Source organism: Pygocentrus nattereri, chromosome 1, assembly GCF_015220715.1.
Source record: "Pygocentrus nattereri isolate fPygNat1 chromosome 1, fPygNat1.pri, whole genome shotgun sequence".
Lineage (NCBI taxonomy): Eukaryota > Metazoa > Chordata > Actinopteri > Characiformes > Serrasalmidae > Pygocentrus > Pygocentrus nattereri.
This window is the reverse complement of record NC_051211.1, coordinates 18,175,946-18,197,849: the sequence shown is the minus strand read 5'-3', so window position 1 is coordinate 18,197,849 and position 21,904 is coordinate 18,175,946. Positions and strand designations below refer to the sequence as shown.

General features: G+C 37.6%; 1 protein-coding gene across 1 annotated transcript; it reads left to right on the top strand.

Annotated features, from left to right (window-relative positions):
- The first annotated feature begins 249 nt into the window (after positions 1-249).
- Positions 250-20,284, top strand: LOC108413560 (alpha-tectorin-like). Its single transcript, XM_037541640.1, has 26 exons — positions 250-341; positions 589-661; positions 854-877; positions 6,198-6,325; positions 7,151-7,429; positions 7,619-7,714; positions 7,803-7,956; positions 8,256-8,509; positions 8,600-8,746; positions 8,833-9,412; positions 9,530-10,113; positions 10,241-10,805; positions 10,915-11,513; positions 11,832-12,387; positions 13,143-13,339; positions 13,484-13,696; positions 14,830-15,018; positions 15,102-15,391; positions 15,735-16,006; positions 16,129-16,248; positions 16,342-16,526; positions 16,695-16,855; positions 17,061-17,306; positions 17,668-17,830; positions 19,379-19,481; positions 19,838-20,284. Exons 2-26 carry the CDS (start codon positions 613-615, stop codon positions 19,843-19,845), a joined length of 6,162 nt encoding a protein of 2,053 aa, XP_037397537.1. The 5' UTR covers positions 250-341; positions 589-612; the 3' UTR covers positions 19,846-20,284.
- Positions 20,285-21,904: the final 1,620 nt, after the last annotated feature.

Here is a 21,904-nt window from a genome sequence, read left to right as displayed (position 1 = left end):
CATTTCTACCTGTTTGAAGGTAGAATCAAGGTAGAAACATGAAAACAAATTCAAGTGACTAACACAGAAAAAGCAAAAAACAACTTTGGCAACAGTATAAGGAAACAGAGTGATAGGTGTTCTGAGATTTTCTCTACAGAACTGGTTTTGGTAATGTTTCAGGATTACTTACATTCAGACACCATCCACCCACATTCCTTACTAAAGGTATAAATATGATGCAGACAAAAAAGAATCCAGCAGATCTACTGCAGGTCCAGTAGGTGAGGTATCACTAATCACAGATTCCAAGAGAGATACAGAGAGAGAGATCCTGAGTTTGCTCTGCAGTGGCCTCTCAGGTAAGAAGTAAAACCATTTACTCTTACTCATTGTGATGATTTTGCTACTATGCTGCTTATGGCAAGAAATGGCCAAAAAGGCAATTCTAAATAACATTTTAAAATACTGTGCACTACTAGACAAGATGTACCTAAAAGCATAATTGCAAAAAGTAAAATAACTGTTTGGTACTGTGTCATAAATAAAAGACTTAAAGAGTTAAACATTTTAAAAGTTCTCAAAGAAGTTTGGTTTGTAATCTTTCAGGCAGATTAGGAGCAGTTAATCACAATGGGGTTTCTAACTCCACTTTGTGTGTCTCTACTGCTGCTGATGAATGGTAAGTTCTTGCAAAACAGGAATTTTGTAGTGTAACTGCAATACTTATACTTACAATACTTATAGTAATTATTCCTTTTGAATTTTCCGAAGGACTTATAACTGATTTTTAAATAATTACGATTCACTTAAAGTGAAGGTAACCATTTGGTCTATTTTTATTAAATCAACTGAAATATTATTTCTCTCACAGGTGGACTAATCAATGGACAAACAGGTAACTGTGCTTTCACACAAGCTTCAATAGACTGACCTGTTTGTAAATTATTTATTTATTTATTTTCTTAACATTATATGCTAAATCTAGACTCTCCAAAGGTAATTCTCCATATACACTATATTTACTTTAGGAATAAGCTTAGTCCATGTTGAGGAAACCACTAATAGTTGTAGATTTAAATAAATCTTTAAAAATGTACTTACATTTATTGGCAGTTTAAATCAACTCTGTTCTTTCTCTGAACACATTTATATTTTGCTGATTTATAGTGATTCTCATTATGTTTGAATGCCAAGACGTAATTTTTTTTGTCTCCATGTATTGTGACTAGTTGAAAATTAAATTCTTAAAACAGACCTAAAATATGACTCTGGTTCAAACAGTTCTGTCATTATTGTAGTGAAGATATACCATTTAAGTAGAGATTACATTTAGCCAACATGTCATATTTAGATTCATACTAGAATTTTAATTACATAAATTGGTATATAATTGTGCTTGGTTAAAGTGGACAATTTTTTCTCTGCAAATTGGTTTTTCTTCTCCTTTTCTGATGCCTTTTTTGGATATTTTTGGTGCAGTAAGATTTGAGGAATTCCAGAGCTCAGGTGGTATTCTAGAGATGTGATCAGATGCTTAAATACTGCTGACTCTAAGCACTTCTGTGCAACTCATTTAGCTTTTTTCTGTCAGTTGAAAATTGGCAATGGACCTAGTGGCCTTGACTTGTTTTTCATTTGTTTACAAAAGGTGTTCCGAAAATTTAAATTAATTTGCTATATCTATGTCTGAATATAATTAGTGTTTTACATTACACTGGCAACACTCTATTTAGAAAGGTACCTTTGTAGATGTTAATAAACTCTTAACAGATTATCAGTAACACATCAACACCATATGAGTAGAGTAGCAGTAGTGAAGCATCTGAATGCATTGAAGTGAATATCTTGCAGAACTACTGTTGATACATACATACTTAAATGCCGTAGATGTACTTTTAATAAGTTACATTACGCAAAATCTAACCTCACTCAACCATACCCCAAACCTAACCTTAACCCTGGTCCTAATCCTAACCCTATGCTTAACCTTAATCCAAAACCTTATCGTAACCCTCATATGTTTTTGATATATTATTTATTATATGTTCATGACATAAAAGCTTCTATATAGCCTTCTACAGCACATTCTCCACTTCCAACCTGAAGAACATTTTCATAATTCAAAGAAGGCTTTAAAAAGTTTCTTTGAATGCTCATGGTTCCAAATACAACCATTTTCTTTACTGAAGAACCCTTGAAGAACCATCATTTTTAAGTGTGTATAATATATCTTATACTGACTGCTAAAATGTTAGTATTTACAATGGGTACTACTAAAAAAGAAGAAGAAGAAGGAAAAGATGTAAATTTCTGGTATCCAGTCATCCCTTCTAGTTCTTGAATCATTAAATTACATTCCTTATGTTTTTTCAAAAAATTCCAGACATGCATCAAAATATTTTTGGGTCACTTCAAGCTTAAGGCTAAACCTGACTCTTCCTTTGATTGTGTTGCTAAGTAAAACCCCCGGCATTTGTGGAATGAATCCTAAGATTTAATCAGTAGCAGATCAGGAAGTTTTCTTTAAAAATGCATTTAACTACAAATTGCTGATTATCTCACTGTAATCTCAGCCAGAGGATTACTAATTTAAAGAAACAAAGATTACTTTTCATTACTTTTGGATTAATTTTCTTTAATTATCAAGACATACAACTAAATAAAGACATGTCTATTTCAACAATGATGTAACACGAAGTGAACAGGAAAACTGCTGTTTTATGCCACTAAATGAGAGATCATAGGTGATGTAATTGTTTGCACTTTATGGGTGCTGGATCTCTCTTTGCAAGTCAGGTATTCAAATAATTACGATGTTCAACTACAGAGACGGTAGACATAAGCAGCTGACAGTGTAGTTTGTTTAATTTTAGACAAGTATACTTGTGAGCAGTGAAGTTGTTCTTTGAACTTCTGTTTGGACTGAAGTCACTGCTTGTCATTTCTGGACAGTTTTGGCAAGTCACACAAATTGAGATAAGATGACATACAACACGTTTCAAAGGCATTAACTTCACACAAAAATTGCAGCAAGACCCTCCTCCCTTTATTCCAAAATGAAAGACAAATAAACATAATTGAAAAGGCCAACTTTGACGGAAGAAAAAATTGTGTGTATGTGGTTTGAATGCAACCTGGCTGGAAAACACCCTTTTTCTATAATGTACATGTATCTGGGGCAGTCATGGGCTGGAGGCTAGGGAACCAGCCTTGTGACCGGTAGGTCGCCGGTTTGATCCCCAAAGCCGACAGCACATGACTGAGATGTCCTTGAGTAAGACACTTAACCCCCAACTGCTCCCCGGGCGCTGCGGATTAGGCTGCCTTCCGCTCTGGGCAAGTGTGCTCACTGCCCCTAATGTGTGTGTGTGTGTGTGTGTGTGTGTGTGCTCACTAGAGCGTATGTGGTGTTTCACTTCCCGAATGGGTTAAATGCAGAGGTGAAATTTCCCCGTTGTGGGACTAATAAGGGTCTCTTAATCTGGTTACTATTTTTTTACTGCAACTGTACTGGAATTCAGTTCCATTTTTTTAACATCCTGATTACATAATGCCATTACATGTATTCAGTGACCACTCAACCCTGATGAGTAGTAATTAGATATTTCCTTTTTAAGTAGATGAGTATATATATATATATATATATATATATATATATATATATACTCATCTACTTAAAAAGGAAATATCTAATTACTACTCATATGTGTATATTAATATATTTTCCCATTTTGTTCCATTAAAATTTTACCATATAAAATATGTAAGTATATTTTATAGTAAGTCCTATATAAGCAAAATTAAGTGTCAAACTCCAAGGCAGTGTTGTTAAAAATAAATAAATAAATAAAGGATGATAAACAGTATCAAATGCAGAACATAAGCCTAGCAGAACATATTCAAATTTCAGAATTTAACAGTCACCCAAATCAGAATTACCATAAGAGGTCATTAGTTATTCTGAAAAGGCAGACTGAAAGTCTTGAAATTTTGTTACATATCACAAACTCTTTATTTTGTGTCAAAATAGGCCTTTTCTGAAAATGTCAAAAGAATCCTTTAGACTTTTTTCTTCTGGAGGAGGGTCCTGTTGCCAGAAGAGAGTGCTGGAAAATATTTGTAATTTGAATGTAACTACATAACTATACAGGAACTGTCCACTTATTTTGAAGAGTAACATATTTACAGTTGCTGTGGGATATTTGTATTGTAACATTGTAATGTAACACAAACCTAAATTTGCATTTCTTGGGCACATTCTCTCAATTTATGTGAATACAAACCTCCAGATATAATTAGAAAATTCTGATTATAGTGGTTTACCTTATACTAGATGTGTAGCTACATAAGAGAGATTTGTTACATTTGTGTAATTGCAGAAGTTGAATTTATGTAAAACATCTGTAACAGTGAATACATCTCTGGTGGTTTCACTGCTGTTGCAAGTACTGTAAGTTATGTAACTACATAGTTATTAAAGACACTTGGAATAAAGAAGGACTTTTCCAACTGCCAGGACACCTTTGCTGCTGGTTTGAGCTAATTAGAGTTCCTAGTGGGGAGGATTTTCTTCCACTTACTGGACCTGAACTTATCACCTGGGATAAATGGCAAGACCTCAAAAGCAAAGTCTATTAGGAACAGACGTGGAACACTTCCTGTGACAAAGAAAGTCAGGGAAAATCATTTCATTCACTTCATTTGTTTTCAGCATTATGGTGCTCATTTTAGCACAGTGCATTTGTTGAGACATTGCCAGAGCCGTGTGTCTGGACATTTCACACAAGGCTGTGATGTCTATATCAGTGTAATTTTTGGTCCCAACTGTAGGAGAGATCAAACATGGTGTGATGTAACCAGATGAATTTGACGCTTGTGGTACAAATAAAACTCATAACAGGCAACCAAATCCAAAGGGGCAGAGGCTAGCAGACAAAGTAAAAAAATTCTAGACAGACGAAACAATAACAAGAAGGCAATCAGAAAAAACACTCAGTAGCTCTCACTCAAAGAAGCAATACCTCGCAAAGTAACTAGTCTAAAAGCCGGGCTTTATACTACATCTAACTAGACACATGGCTGGAAAGAATAGGTGTACAAGATTAGTATTCAGGACTAAGATTGATGATTGGAGTGCTGAGAACATTCATCGGCCTTGTGATCCCCCAGAAGGTTTTGGGAGATGGAGTTTGTGAGTGTCTCAGAGCCGGAGTGATGTGTGACATATGGCAGCCATTTGTTCTGAGGAGGTGCTTACAGTAAACCTATCAAACTCTTTAGATATAACAAATGACTTTCAAGTAGAATAAATCAAGGAATCTTACAAAAAAGTGATGAAGAAACATGATCAGACTAGCATTTGTCAAAACTCAAAATATTGATAATAAGTTATCTTACAGTTAATCTTACAATATCAATAATGTTTCTTTCAAATCAAAATAGGTATCAGTGCCAATTTCACTGAAAATGAATGCAATGTTCCATATTAAGTAACTTTATGAGAACAGTATGTGATTCATACTATCCATCTTCCAAGCCGCTTCTCCGTCAGGGTCGCATGACAAAGGGACTGTGCAAACACAGGGGTATAAATTCACTAGGAAGCAACAAGAAAAATCTGGAGCTAATGAGAGAGCAGGGCTACAAACTGCACACAGGTGAGACAGATGACAAGGATGCAGGAACGGGCAGGGACAAAGACCAAAACAAAAAACAAAAGTACATGGTAAAGCACACAAGGGAAGATAAACACAGGCAGATGCTGACAGAACCAAAGAAAGACAATGGTAGGGCAAAGCAGGATGTCACAGTCATGTACAAACTTAGTAGTATGCTTGTGCTGGAACATGGTAACCAAAGATCTGTTGTTACATTAAAAAATGTGAAGGTGTTTACTTAGCATTAAATGTCCATTTATCTTTTAAAAGAATTATATTTCTGACAGAATTCTTTAATCAGGTTACCGTGTTACAACACACACATTCCACACTAACTATATAAAAAAGTTACCCTTTAAAATAAGGTAAATAAAATTAAAGTCCACCACTATTATTATATTATAAAACATTTAGTTCAATTATTAATAGTTCAGTAATATTTGAAAGAAAAAAGTTTGAATGAAGTAATATAAACATCATTTAAATATCAGTTGAAGACATTAATAGGTTTATTCTGGCATGCTAATTAATTGTACTTACATTAAATGTATGTGTCAGGTCTTTTCTACCCATATGGAGCTGGAGCTGGAGACACAGTGAACGCACTGTCAGATGATGGAAGTTCATCTGCCATCTCTCTTCTGCGTCCGTTTGTATTCTTTGGAATGACATATAACACAATATATGTAAGTCAAAAATCTCTTTTTGTATCTAGAGCAGCTGGCTAGGAGTTAGTAGTCCCATGATAGTGATAGTGTGCATCTGTTCATCAATTACAATGCAGTTATTACTGCTTTACATTTTTATTAGCTTGTTTTGTGTTGTTTTTGGTGTGTTGGCTGAGAGGCTCTTCAATATGATAGCTGACTTTTACTGGGACATAAGAAAAAACATATTTCACTAGTAGTAGGGTCTCTTAGACAGTAGACAATTTTCACCACAGTAGTGTACTTTGACTTTATCACATTATTATTATTACCGTTATCATTATTATTATTATTATTATTGTTGTTGTTTTTGTTGTTATAACATATGCAAGTTAATCATTTGATATTCAAACCAACTTTATATCCCTCTGTATTTGAGGTTTAACAATTTTTTATGCTAAACTTGCTAGAGACCTAGTTTTTAGAGTTTTTAATGCATGGTGAGAATTTAAATGTATTTTTAAAGCTTAGATAATTTTTTATTTAATAATCAGGCTATATCTTGCAGACACTGCTCTGACACTGTGTTTCAATTTTAGGCAATATAACTTAATTAATCTTGTGTGTTATCTAATATTCATATATACTATATTGATATAGACCCAGTTACAGTAGAAGATGGGGGTGGGGGGGTGGTAATATTTAAGATGCTTTCTGAGAGCAAAAAACATTTTTTTTATAATTATTGTCATTTTTCATTTTCACTTCTACTGATATACCCCACTTTTATTTTGATATCAGAAAAAGGATTTGAACTATATAACCTCACAAATGAGTGATTCTTAAAATCTGTTTCTCCTGAAGGTCAACAATAATGGACACTTAACTTTTGATCAGTCATGGTCCAGTTTCAGCCCCTACCAGTTTCCTACTAGTGGTGGACGAGACCTCATTGCTCCATTCTGGACAGACCTTGATAATCGTAATAATGGTGTCATCTCTTATAAGCAATACTCTTCTGGCAGTGTTCTCACACAGGCTACCCAGAACATTAACCAGTATTTCCCTCAGCTGCAATTCACTGCAACTTCAGTCCTTGTTGCAACTTGGGATAGAATAGCTTACTATCCTGTCTCAGGCACGGTAAGAGACTGTTCTCAAAATTATAACTCATGAAATTACAATTGTAGGCTGATTTCCTAACAATTGACCAAAACTGATTATGACAGCTGTGGTACTATAAACTATGTGTTGAAATTTTTTTTTGTTTTTGACAAACTAAGATTCTTTTTAGTGCTGTGTCATATGCTTTTGAAAACTGACATTTTTCAGGAAACGACTTTCCAAGCAGTTTTGATTTCAGATGGACAATTCTCATTCGTACTGATGAACTATGGCCAAATTGCTCCTACAAGCCGTGCTGTACAGGTGAACATAATTTGGTAACAATAGCCCAATATTTTAGTATAATCTTCGGAACTGTTCGGTAAAAACTTTTCTCCTTTGAAATTAATAGGCTGGTTATGACACAGATGACTCCAGCTACTACTTCTCAATTCCTGGGTCCTTTCAGTACAACTACAGTGTCTTTACATACAGCTCCAACGTCAATGTCACAGGCAGATGGGCCTTCCGTGTGGATCGTGGCACACGAGGATGTCAATTTAACAGTAATGTCACAAAGATTAAATTATTTAAACAGGTATTCATGTGTGTATAAGGACATAAAAGTATACAAGCATTGAAAGTAAAGCACCTCAATAGGCCCACAATGGAACTGTCCTTAGCTTTAATTGTGGTGCTTATTGATAATTGTAATTTGGTATGTTCTTTTCAAAAGACTCCTCTCCTCAAAAAACAAACAAACAAACAAAAAGAGTAAATAATTATGATAAACTTTTGAAAATCAGGATCAAATTCATGCATCAGCTAGCACATGGAACCTGAGTGAATTCTTTTTTTCTGGCAGATATCCGCATATCACAAGGCTCTTCATTCTGGACAGATGCCACTTGCCAGCAAAGGTGCACCTGCACTCAATTGGGTATCCAGTGCAGCTCACAGCCCTGCACCTTCTCTCAAGCCTGCCGCCCTGCTGCTTTCCAGTATAGCTGCCAAAATATTCAACGCCGAACCTGCACCATTTCTGGTGACCCCCACTACTACACATTCGATAACCAGATCTTTCATTTTCAAGGGACGTGCACCTACGTCTTGTCTGAGGTTCAGTTTTAAACAGTCTTTTCTTTATTTTTGTGGGTTTAATGACTGTGATGTCTACATTTAAAACTAAGATATTTTATTTCTGTGCAGGCCTGTGATGATAGGTTGCCTTACTATCGTATTGAAGGAAAGAATGAACATCGAGGTAGCACACGTGTGGCATGGACACGCATGGTCAGGATATTTGTCTATAATCAAGTATTGGAATTGGTGAAAGACTATCGATATCAGGCCAAGGTCCGCATCTTGTCATCATTTCATCACTTCAATGAAAGGGGGGAAAGTATACTTTTTATTGACATTTTTTCCTTTTGCCTCTCCAGGTAAACGGGACCTTCACAACAATACCGTTCAGCCTCCGCAATGGCTCCATTCAAGTCTACCAGTCAGGCTTTTCTGTGGCCGTCAGTACAGATTTTGGCTTAGTTGTTACATATGATGCATATTCCTATGTGACCATCAATGTGCCTTTTGACTATCAGAATACCACATGTGGACTGTGTGGCAATTTCAACTACCGCCCAGAAGATGACTATCGTACACCTTCAGGACGGGTCTTGACCTCAGATTTAGAATTTGCAAACTCTTGGAAGGCAGAGGGGGACACAGACCCTGGTTGTCAAAATACACAGTGCTCAGGTCTCACGTGTGCTGCTTGTACCACTAATCAGGTACTTCTCTACGGTAGCTCAAACTATTGTGGAATCCTGGCACTTTCTACTGGCCCTTTTACCTCTTGCCACTCAAGCCTGTCTCCCCAGACCTTTGTAGAAAACTGTATCTACGATCTTTGTGTGGGAGGAGGTTATCGGCCAATCTTGTGCCAGGCACTTGGTGTGTATGGTGCTCAGTGCCAGCAGCAGGGCATTCAGCTAGGCCAGTGGCGAAGTCAAGGGTTCTGTGGTAGGTCGCATAACTGTTTCTTATTTACTGTATGAAGGATAAAGACAGGAAAAGCCTTACTTATAGGTTAAGATTATAGCACAACAAACCATTCTTTTTCCTTCCATATACTTTCAGAAATCCCGTGCCCTGAGCACAGTCACTTTGTTTCCCAGGGAACAGGCTGCCCTGCAACATGCAGCAACCCTTCTGCTCCTGTAAACTGCCCCTTGCCAAGCCAAGAGAGCTGTGTCTGTGATACTGGATATGTCCTAAGTGCTGGAGCATGTGTTTCTTTAGCTAGCTGTGGCTGCACATTTGAAGGATTCTACTATGCCAACGGTCAATCAGTGGTGTTGGACGAGAACTGTAGGCGACTGTGTACCTGTAACAACACGGTAATGACCTGTCAAAATCACCAGTGTGGTTCACATGAGACGTGTACAATCTATAACGGAGTGAGGGGCTGTAAGCCGATAAGTTATTCCACCTGTTGGGTTGAAGGACCAGACTCATATCACACCTTTGATGGACTGACTTTCAGCTATCCAGGAGCCTGTGGGCTTACCCTCTCTAGGGTGATGGGACTGTCCCCACTACCTAACTTTGCAGTAACAGTGCAAAAACAGCCCACAGGTCTTCATACCTTTTCCAGATTGCTGAGGTTTGAGGCAGAGGGAACTCAGGTCTCCATAGAAATGGGATCAGGAGGAATAGCAAGGGTAAACACATGTTTTACAAATTGAAAATCGGCTTTGAAAATTTTGGCTACTTTTGAATGATACTACATAAGAGTCTTAATCATATAGTGTTTAAATACATATGAATATGTTGCGTTTTATTCTTCAGGTGGATGGACAATTAGTTGCTTTACCTTTTAGTGTTGGCACTGGTCGAATCCATATCTTCCACAGCAGTGTAAAGGGAATTATCATGGAAACAACCTTTGGGGTAACTGTGCGAGTTGACTGGCCACACCTAATTCTAATTACTGCACCCAGCACCTACAATGGCACACTTGGTGGTCTGTGTGGCAATTTAAATGGATACCTTGATGATGAGTTCCTCAGCCCAGTTGGTGTCTTGCTGAACAACTCTCAAATCTTTGGGGACAGCTGGCGGGATGGGTCTCTTTCAGCCTACTGTGTGGAATCAACCGATATCTGGCAAAGAGGATATTACCAGAACAGTAGCCAGTTTGTGCAACAGTGCAGCATAATGGCTTCATCAGTTGGTCCATTCGCTCAATGCCACAGCAGCCTGGATCCCAGGGTAAGGATAGCTGATTGCGTTCGTTCCTTGCAACAGGCAGGGGGTGCAAGAGAGGCCCTCTGTGAAGCATTGAGAGGCTATGCTGTTCTTTGCCAGCAAAATCGTGTTGCTGTGCAAGAATGGAGAAATATCACTAATTGTGGTAAGTGCAGAAAAGAAACCAAAAGAAACCATATTTTATATTTGTTTTTACATAGCTTTTTGTGGCAAGTTTACAACAGTTAACTGGTCCTTTTCTTTTCCTTTTAAAGAATACTCCTGTCCAAGCAATAGTCATTATGAGCTGTGTGGTACCTCCTGCCCAGCAGCCTGTCCCAGTCTGTCATTCCCCTTTCTGTGCACCCAACCCTGCCAGGAAGGATGCCAGTGTAATGATGGACTGCTGCTAAGTGGAGACAGCTGTGTACCCCCTACTGGGTGTGGTTGTCTCCATGAGGGGCGCTACAGGCAGGGTGGAGAAAGTTTCTGGTATGGTGAAGGATGCCAGTCCCTATGTATCTGTAATGGGACCACAGGTTTTGTCCGCTGTTCTACATCATCTTGCAGTGAGCAGGAAACCTGTCGTATTGTTGAGGGAGAATATGGCTGCCATCCTCGACCTCATGCCACATGCTCTGCCTCAGGAGATCCCCACTACACCTCTTTTGACGGACGTACCTTTGACTTTCAGGGCACCTGCAGATACGTACTGACAACAGTATGCAATCGCACTCGAGGACTGCCATATTTCCAAGTTATTGCAAGGAATGAAGCATGGCAGGGGCTCCCAGTTTCAATCACTGTTGAAGTTTATGTCAATGTCTCAGGACACATGGTGCATGTCTCACGCAACATGCGTGGCACTGCTGAGGTAAGCAAAATAATAATAATAATAATAAAAAATAATTAAGTTTTAAATATTTTGCTAGTTACAATATATTTGCTTACTGAGCTAGTAAGTGTAAATTTATAATTGATGAAAGAGTACCACACAATAAACAATAAAGTAAAATTAAATGCAATGATTGCACAATAACATATATACACTGTTGAAACAGAGAAAAATAAATAACAAGGAAAAGAAATTATATATATATATATATATATATATATATATATATATATATATATATATATATATATATATACACACACAAATTGAAAAAAGCTTCACTTTTCTTTCTTTTAGATCGACAGTCAGACCAGGAACCTTCCTGTCCTGCTTGATTCTGGACGTGTTTCCATTTACTCCAGTGGACAGAACACATTTATCACAACTGACTTTGGCCTAATTGTAAGTTATGATGGCTCTTGGGTCGTGCGCGTCACTGTCCCAGCTAATTACAGTGGAGCCACATGCGGCCTGTGTGGTAACTTCAATGGCCAGAGGGGTGATGATTTCCGCAAAAGATCAGGTGCACTGGCTTCTTCAGCTTTTGAGTTTGGAGCTGACTGGAAAGTAGAGAATGACACGTTGTGCAGCGATGGATGTGGAGACTCCTGTTCATCCTGTCAAAACCCAGTTGAGCCACGAGCCCAATGTCAAATACTCAGGGACAGCCAGGGTCCTTTGAGCTTCTGTCATGCCACTGTGGACCCTCAGGCCTACTTTGATGACTGTGTGTTTGATTTATGCATCTCTGAAAACAGACATGATGTGCTGTGCCGTTCCATCCAGACTTATGTGAGTGCCTGCCAGACTGCCAATGTTGTGATCTACCCCTGGAGACAAAACACGACCTGCAGTGAGTACTTTAAGTATAATAGACATCTAAGCTGGTTCATTTCAGGATAAAAAAATCCTACAAGAGGAACTTAACAATAAACAAATTGAGGAAAAGAAACTCAGGATAGATCTACCAAAATTAAGCAACTTCATTTAGTATTGAGGCAGTATATTTATTTAATTTGAATAAGCTCAAGCTATATTGTATGTTTCAGTTCATTTTTGACTTAATGTTGACCTAAATTTCAATAAACTCAAAAAAGCTGCAAAACTAGTTACCTATGTGACATAAAATAAACTAAAAATTGACTGATTTTTATTTAGTTTGTCTCATAATATATCTTTTTGAATAAGAAAACATAAATGAGAAGGTAAGGCACACATTTGTGACATTTCATTGTTACGCAATTACATAAAACAATAATAAGCTCTTACTGCTCTGAATCGATCAGTGAAATCTATTGTGTTGAATGAGCTCACTCTGAAAAAATTCACAGCACATCCAACAGTAATCTTAAAGTAAAGTACCTTCATATAGTAATAAAAACGCAATAGCACACAGAAACCTATGATGCTACACACTAATATTTTGCCCTTACTGCAACTCCTCTGGAGTTAGAAAGAAATATGTTAAAGGGGCCATCATCAAATTCTTTGGATACATCACCGGCTCAGAATGGCTCTCTAGTGAGATGATTGGTTGACATAGGGGTAAAAAACACATGGGAATCTATGGAGAAACAGTATGTCTAACTATGATTGGTAATTTCACAGGGATCGACTGTCCCTTGAACAGCCACTATGAGCTGTGTGGCACAGACTGTGGGCACACCTGTGCTAGCAGCATTGATGCTGTATGTCAACGGACATGCTCAGAGGGTTGTTTCTGTAATGAGGGCTATGTGAAGAGTGGAGGACTCTGTCTTCCAGTGGAACAATGTGGCTGCTTGTACAATGGATTCTATTATCAAGTAAGTTCTAAATAATTTTTGCATGAAGCCCTTTTTTTAAGTCCCACCTACAACAGCGCATACACCCCATTATTGTCTGATAATTGCAGCTGTGTATTGTTATTAATCACTTTGTATAATGACTTAATATGCTTTGTTTTGCAGATTGGTGAGCAGTTCTGGATCCCAGGATGTTCACAACGCTGCAAGTGCTTTGCTCCCAATGATCTGCGCTGCTCCTCCGCCTTCTGCTCTCCCACCAAGCAAGAGTGTACAGTCAAGAATGGCCTGCTTGGCTGCTACAACAAAATGTCCTCATGCATGGTCTGGGGTGATCCCCATTACATTACATTTGATGGAGCTGTGATCACCTTCCAGGTAACAAAGGACTTCTTCAAATAGGAACATGAACACAGCTAAATGTTTGACTTTTTTGTGAGGTTCTAAATTTTGAAATTTTCTGGAACACAGCCAGTATATATTGAAAAAAGACTAAAAAACAATAAGGCTCTCACAAATTAATGTGCCTGACACTAATTTTGTTATAGCAAGACTCACCATAGAGCAAATAACATGGCAAAGTACAGCAACGGTATTGTATGAAAATTCATAAATAAACAAAGATTGTAAGTTTATGTTACTAAAAGAATGCAGTTCTGTGATTCTGCTTAAAAACTCTGCTTTCATGAAAAAAATAATAAATTACTAACAGACTTCTATAATAAAATTTAGAGAAACATTTTAACGTCACATCTATATAGTTATTTATGAAGCTCAATCTGTCATAAAAAGTTAATGTCCACTATCTTAAGGTTGGCACTAATATACTCCTGCAATTTACTTGGTAATATTAATGTAGGACTGGAGTACAGGAAGTAGATGTGGTGGTGTTGGGGGTTGCAAAAAAGATTTCACGGAAAATGGAAGAAAAGGGTGGGAATTTATTGCCCGTTAGATTGGCAGGTGTAGTGGTTTCAGGCATGGTCCCCTCCCAAATTTCACTTATTCCTTGACACTATTTGGGCTAAAAAATAAAAATAAATAAATAAATAAGTGTAAAAGTCAAAACAACCATGATATATCATGCTTTTTATGTTAATGCAGCTTAGCCATGTTCTACTTTTATGATGATGTTATAATGAAAGCCGTATTTTAGTCTCAAGACTTTAATGAGACATTCTAGAAAAAATATAGAGTCTCTTTTACAGAAAGGAGAAATGCAATGGATCTGAGTCAGAACTGGGTCTGACCATCATATCATATCAGTAGTAGATTTAATTATACTGTATACTTGTTTAACTGCGTTGTTTTTGTATGATTGCATTAACAGTTCAACAAGACACATATCATTCAAAAGAGAGAGATACACATCTCTGATTGTTTCACTAACAGGGCCTAGTCTGATGTGTCATATGATACTAAATGCTGAGAATTCTTGCTACAGTGGACATTACACATCACAAATGAAAATAAGTAAAAATATTCATATGTTGTGTAAAAATCTTCTGCAGGGAACTTGTTCGTATGAGATTTCTCAGACCTGCGGGAACGTTTCTAACAATGGCCTGGAATTCCGTGTTGTGGCAACTAATATGCATCGTGGGAACCTGGCTGTGTCGTTTGTGTCTGCAGTGGATGTGTGGCTAACTCGATGGGGACAGCAGAGACAGATTACTATTGGACAAAACAGGAGAGTGAAGGTATTAATACCTGCTGTCATTCATGTGGAATATGAGCTTTCCATTCTTTTTCTCCGTGAACTTGTTCTCACTTCTTTCTGCAGGTTGATGGGACTGACATGGACTCATCTGCTTTTCAAATCGGCAATCTTGCAGAAGTACATCAGGAACAAAACTTTGTGGTTGTGAATGCCTCAAACGAGCTCATGGTCTACTTTGATGGTCGTTATACACTTTCAGTAAAACTGGGCCCGAGCTTCCAGGGGTCTGTTTGTGGAATGTGTGGCAACAATAATGGAGACCCTGCAGATGACAAAGCTATGCGCAGTGGAGCCCTCACACCCAACGACAATGTTTTTGGCAACAGCTGGAAATCAATTAACAGTGCTGCAGGGTAGATATTGCCATCTGTATAATAGTTAAAAAAAGTCTACAGCATTTCTGTGGCAACAGTTCCTAGACCATAATTTTGAAATGGCATCCTAAAATAAAAAAAGAGGCAATCATTTTGATGAGTAATTATCATAAAAATGCATCAGCTTTGATGTCTAGCATAAAATCATGATGGTTGAAATAGTTTAATGTATATGATACAAGGTTTAATGTATATGATAAAACATAGCCTGATGAAGATAAAAAAGCTAAAAGAACAAAGAGTTAATTTAACCCTGCAAAATGACCATACAGCACAGTTTCACTACTTCAAACTGTCAATCAATGTCCTTCGTCTTTTCCAGGTGTGGTGCAAATGACCGGACATTTGATGCAAATGACTGCCCCTTTAGACAGGAGTACTCTGAACTCTGTAGCATCATTACCAACACCAGTGGACCCTTCCAGCACTGCCATATCCATGTCAACCCTGAAATTTATTACAATTCCTGTGTGTATGACCTGTGTGTCTATTCATCAGCCAATGATATGCTGTGTTCAGCTCTGGGGGCCTATGAAGATGCTTGTTCCATGGTGGGGCTCCAGATCTCAGACTGGCACTCTGATCTAGGCTGCTGTACGTTTGTTTTGCTGTGGTTAGGCACCCTGTTACAAACGGAAATGTATCTGGAATTAATGAAAACACTAAACTCATTTCTCTAAGGTATTAACATGCTTTGTTACTGTTATTCTCATTAGCGAGGGAGGACCCCTGTGCAGAGCTGAACTGCACTGCAGATGAGTGGTGTGGGGAGAAGGATGGCATATATGGCTGCCTCTGTAATGAGAATAATCCTAGACCAAGGCCTCACTATTATGGTAAAGAAAAAAAGTAACATTTGGTCTTGATAAAATGCTTAAAACCAACATTTCCTCATTTTTCCCTTGTTTTTTTCTTTTGCCATGTCCAAGACTCCACTGAAACTTGTCAAAGCAGCTCTGCCACCATGTCTCTGTCCCGCTGTCAGCTCTTTGAAGCTGGTTTCCCTGCTAACGTCCTGCACCTGAGTGACCCCAGCTGCAGAGGAACAGTCCAAAACGGCAGACTGGTGTTCCACTTTGATAACGATGACCACATCTGTGGCACAAATCTCACGGTACTAAACAACAGCAAAGCATATTGGGTCCATTTCAATTTAAATTGTAACTTGGGTCAAAATCTAAGTCCTTTACTTGTAATTTATATATAATGGTAATTATTTTTATCACATTCAGCTACTCACAAATTTGTTCATGAATATTTCTGTAATTAATAATATCAACAGGGCAATGGTACACACTTCATCTACAACAACACTATCCAAGGATTTTCTGACTCAGCAGGAGGATCCATCAGGAGAGATAAACATCTGGAACTGAATTTCAGCTGCGTTTACAAGCTTAGCCAGATAATCACCACGGATACTATATTAAATCCTGTGCAGAGGTGGGACAGGCCACTCCCTGGGTTCTTAAATACCTTTGTTTTAAAATCACACTAATATGAACTCTTGTTCAGCCTTTAGTTTAAGGCTCATAAAAAAAGCTCAGATGTATTTCTAGAGATGTAGGGGCATAGATCTGATATTGTTTTTTTGTATATTGCTTTGTTATGCATTAACAAGCCTTTTTTTTTTTTTTTTTAAACACAGCATAGTGAGCAAAATCCTTCCAGATGGTCAGGGGATGTATCAGGTCAGGATGATTCCCTATGAGGATGCTGCTTTTTCCCACCCTTACAATGGCACTGTTGACATAGTGGTGGACCAGAAGATCTATGTGGAAGTGAACGTTCAGGGAGTCGACAGTCGTCAGATTTCCACGGTGATAGATTCATGTTGGGCCACTCCTGTGAATGACAGGAACTACGCTGTCCGCTGGGACCTCATTATTAATAAGTAATAATAAAGGCCTTGACTTTCTTTGACTATTTACACAGTTGTATGCAAAGGTTTGGGAACCTAGTGGATTGACTTAATAGATGCCCAAACCTTTGCAGTTGTCACATTTTATTGGAGTTTTTCTAAATACATTAAATGTAGAAAATAAGGGTAATCATGCATTTAAATGTGTAAAATATGTTATATTTATGTTCTATAGAAAATTTATGTCAAACTAAATGTCTTGGAGCTGGTAAGCAATGCAATAAATGCAATCTCCACACACTAGTATAATGAAGTCATGATTTATGCATTGCTCTTATGTTGCCTCCTCATTATCAATATCATTTACTGATTTAATAATAAACTATATTTTCAGGTGCCCTAATCCAAATGACATCTCAGTGGAAGTTCTTCAGAACGGTGTCTCCACAACGGCTCGTTTCTCCCTCAAGATGTTTGCCTTTAGAAGAGAAAACTCCAGGGTTTACCTTCACTGCGCTATCCACCTTTGCCTTCTACGGGACAACAATTGTGCTGTGGTGAGTGTGCTAACACTGTGAAATTCACACGGTCGAATGGTGAATACAGGGACAGATTAATAAATCCTGGTTCCTAGGAATAGAATACAATTAGAATAGAAGTTACAAACATTTGTCACTGTGTTTGCACACTGTGAAACTAGACCTCTGCACTAAACCCATCCGTGCAGTGAAACACCCAAATACATGCATGCTAGTGAACACACACACTAGGGAGCAGTGAGCACACTTGGCCGGAGCAGTGGGCAGCCCTATCCATGGCACCCGGGGAGCAATTGGGGGTTAGGTGCCTTGCTCAAGGGCACTTCAGCCATCAACTGTCAGCCAAGGGGATCTAAGCGGAGACCTTCTGGTCACAAGGCTGGCTCCCTAACCTCCAAGGGATTCAAGGATTCAAGGAGATTTTATTGTCATTCGCATCACATGGTACATGAGGTGGAACGAAATTAAGATCTCATGGTCCAGTTTACACCCAAGAGCTGTTATTAAAATAGATAAATATAAGGTAAATACACAAGAGAGGGAGAGTAGGAGAGTAGGCAGTTAGCAGCAATATGAAGTCCAGAGTGCAAGTTTGCTATAGCAGCATGATATTGAATTAGAGCAGTAGATAAAGTGTCTAGATAAAGTGTCTCAGTGCGGTTTAAAGTGACAGTGTTTGTAACAGTAATTTTTCTTGTAAGTGTCAGTGCAGTGTGTTTAGTTGGAAGCCCACGACTGCCCCCTATCAACCTCCCCAGGGCACCTCCCCAACACACACACATACACACACACAAACAACCAGCTGCATGAAAAAACACCTTCCACATAACTGTCGTCAAAGCTATATGATTAGCATCTGAACTATAGTCTTGTAAGCTGTCAGTGTTACTCAGTAGCTCTATTTCCAGGAGCAATTCTAGCATTAGAGCTTTAACATTAGTTATATCATTCTATAACATAATTAGCTGATACACATACAGACAGCACTAGTCTAGTACCTTCACTTTAATATCAACACGTAGGCCTCCCAATGGCACAACAGTTTGCTTATCTTACTCAAACAGCGGATATTGATTGACTGACAACCTGCAATATTAGCTTGCTACATTAAAAAACATGGGATAGGTCTCTTCTACCTGTAACAACTTAATGAGCGATGAGGACTACTAGGAGAATGAAAATGTATCATGTAATTTGCTTATCAGAGACAAACCTGTTTCTAAGAAAAACAACAACCACAACAACAAAAAGTTTAACTCTTATTTTTAGGGGCACTAGGACTCTTGAGCAGACAAGGGGCTAGACAAGTCTTTATCTGTGGGTGTTTATACACTTGAATCATCTCAAGTGGAAGGCATGGTTTTCTGTGCATATGCGAACATGCCAAATGAACTCATTTAGAACCTTCTAAACAGTCCCAAAACAAACCACCAGACCACTTTAATTCCAGCAACCTGTGGATAAAAACAATCTCCTCAGGAAAATGACTGATATCACTTACTGAAGCTGTAGTCAGGAAGTCTTCCAAAAGAGCCAATCTCAGAATTTATTGAATGTTTTCTGCAGCGCTGTTTCCCTGGTGTTCGCCGTAGAGCTGGCAGATCTGCAGACATCCATGATAGAGCCTCAATCTCTGTGGGGCCTTTCATCTGGAACACTGGAAGCGCAGGTGAAAACTCATGCTTATAACAGCTTGGATAATTGTGTTTCAGAAATGTGGCTGCTGCAGGATTAATACTAATATTATGAATGGAAAGATGATTTATTTGTATTTTAATATGCCTGTTAATTGTTCAGAAAACTCTCTTGCAGTACCTACACTAGAATTCACCAGTACACTAGAATTCGCTAGTTAAAGTTCATGCTATAGAGTTTTAAAACAAGCATAAATTTTCTTTGGTGCTGGATTCTAAATCTAGTACAGCTTTGGACAGTAATTCAGATGCACTGCACACACAAACAGCTTACTGCATTGCAGTTTGGTAGCTGAGTAACCTCTGCATTCAAATGATTTTATGTTTACAGGTGTATAAATTACAGAGATGCTGAAGGTTTGGATCTACTAGTTCTTCTCTGAAGACAATTTAAGTGTAAACATTGACTAAAGCTTCCGTAATGCTAATCTTCTTGTAATAATCATGCTTTAAAGTGACACTCTGTCTTGGTTTCTCTGTTTAAATGATTTGCATTATTTGGTTGTGGATGAGTTTCTATGTTTTCTATGTTTGATATACACAGTAAAGCAATAAAACTGTAAGGATTAATCAGCTGTATCTTGGAGAAAGGTGGTTTTTGGTGCTGATTTTGTTTACTGGTGTTAATTGGGATAAAATGTGTTTGGTGCAATTACAACACTACTCAACAGTAAATTGTTTTCTATGCAGCTATAGATTTGATTATCAGGTGCCTGTAATGTTCTTTCTTGTGATTAAATTTTATCTCTCAATAAATTTCTCTGCAACTGGCATAATACATTTTGTAATTGTTTTACTGATGGTATCATTTATTTCATTGATCATATTTTTGTGATGTTTATAACATTTTATAGTTACATACTACATAGCAAACCTCAATTTCTAAATTCAAAGACAAAAACAATAAAATTATAGGACAATCTGCTGTGAAAATACAATGTATATATCAGATGTTGAGTGTAGGGTGTCTAGTACTTGCAGTCAAATAGCCTAGCATTAGCTTTGTACCTACCACTTAGCTAAATGTAAACAAACTCTTATATAATTAGCAAGTGTATTTCTTACTCACAGTATCTTACTCATATATAACTTCATTCACTCACCAGCCACTTTATTAGGCACGCCTTGCTAGTAAAAGGTTTGACCCCCTTTTGCCTTCAGAACTGCCTTAATTCTTCGTGGCAGACTTTCAACAAGGTGTTGGAAACATTCCTCAGAGATTTTGGTTGGTTATTTGAGTTACTGTTGCCTTTCTATTATCTGGAACTAGTCTGCCCATTCTCCTCTGACCTCTCACATCAACAAGGCATTTTCGTCCACACAACTGTTGCTCACTGGATATTTTCTCTTTTTCTGACTATTCTCTGTAAATTCTAGAGATGATTGTGCGTGAAAATCCCAGTAGATCAGCAGTTTCTGAAATACTCAGACCAGCCCGTCTGGCACCAACAACGACGCCACATTAAAAGTCACTTAAATCACCTTTCTTCCCCATTCTGATGCTCGGTTTGCACTTCAGCAAGTTGTCTTGACCACCTCTACATGCCTAAATGCATTGAGTTGCGGCCATGTGATTGGCTGATTAACTATTTGTGTTAACAAGCAATTGAACCTAATAAACCTAATGGTGTACCTAATAAAGTGGCCGGTGAGTGTATATAACTATGTTCTTTGTTTTTGTCCTATCTACCTACCTACAAAAGTAGTAGGATTCATCTACTAATTCTTTATTCTACTTATATTTTTTACATTGCATTTCATTTGTTTTTTTAACATGTTCTTAGAGATGAAGTTAAGTGTCTGGTATATATATATATATATATATATATATATATATATATATATATATATATATATTTTATATAAGTGCCTATAAAATTATTATTCTTATTCCACATGAAGTACATCGATTTTTATTTATGTTGCATAAATGAGTATTGCATTGTTTTTTGTGAAAATGCTATAATGCAGAGGCACAGGGAGAATAAGCTTTAGCCTGGTGGTTACGGGCAAAAAACACCTAAAAGCAACCCACTTTAAAGACATCAATGAAAGTTAATTTTAAAAACAGGCTTGCTCCCACAGTAGATTCTTAAACAAAATATTATCCACTTCATCATGTTTCACCATGCCTAACACTTTGTCACACTTCACCTACTAACCCTACAATTACTGTAACTCTATGCATGTCAGCCATTGAATAGATTTCTCAAATTCCACTATCATCACACCTAATTTAACAGACTAACTTACCTCACACCTAATTTAACAGACTAACTTACTTCTCACAAAAGAGAATGTAAAATGCATTCAATAAAAATACAGTACAATGTTTACAGTACAGGTCTAAATGATTAGTATAGAAAACAATAGTTAGCACTTAAAAATAAATTTTCTT

What these genes read in the sequence shown, in the direction of transcription:
- LOC108413560 (XM_037541640.1), top strand. Translation starts at nt 613, where the DNA reads ATGGGGTTTCTAACTCCACTTTGTGTGTCTCTACTGCTGCTGATGAAT. An exon ending in TCAATTAACAGTGCTGCAGG is followed by an intron (nt 15,392 to 15,734) that starts GTAGATATTGCC and finishes CGTCTTTTCCAG; the next exon opens with GTGTGGTGCAAATGACCGGA. An exon ending in ATATTAAATCCTGTGCAGAG is followed by an intron (nt 16,856 to 17,060) that starts GTGGGACAGGCC and finishes TTTTAAACACAG; the next exon opens with CATAGTGAGCAAAATCCTTC.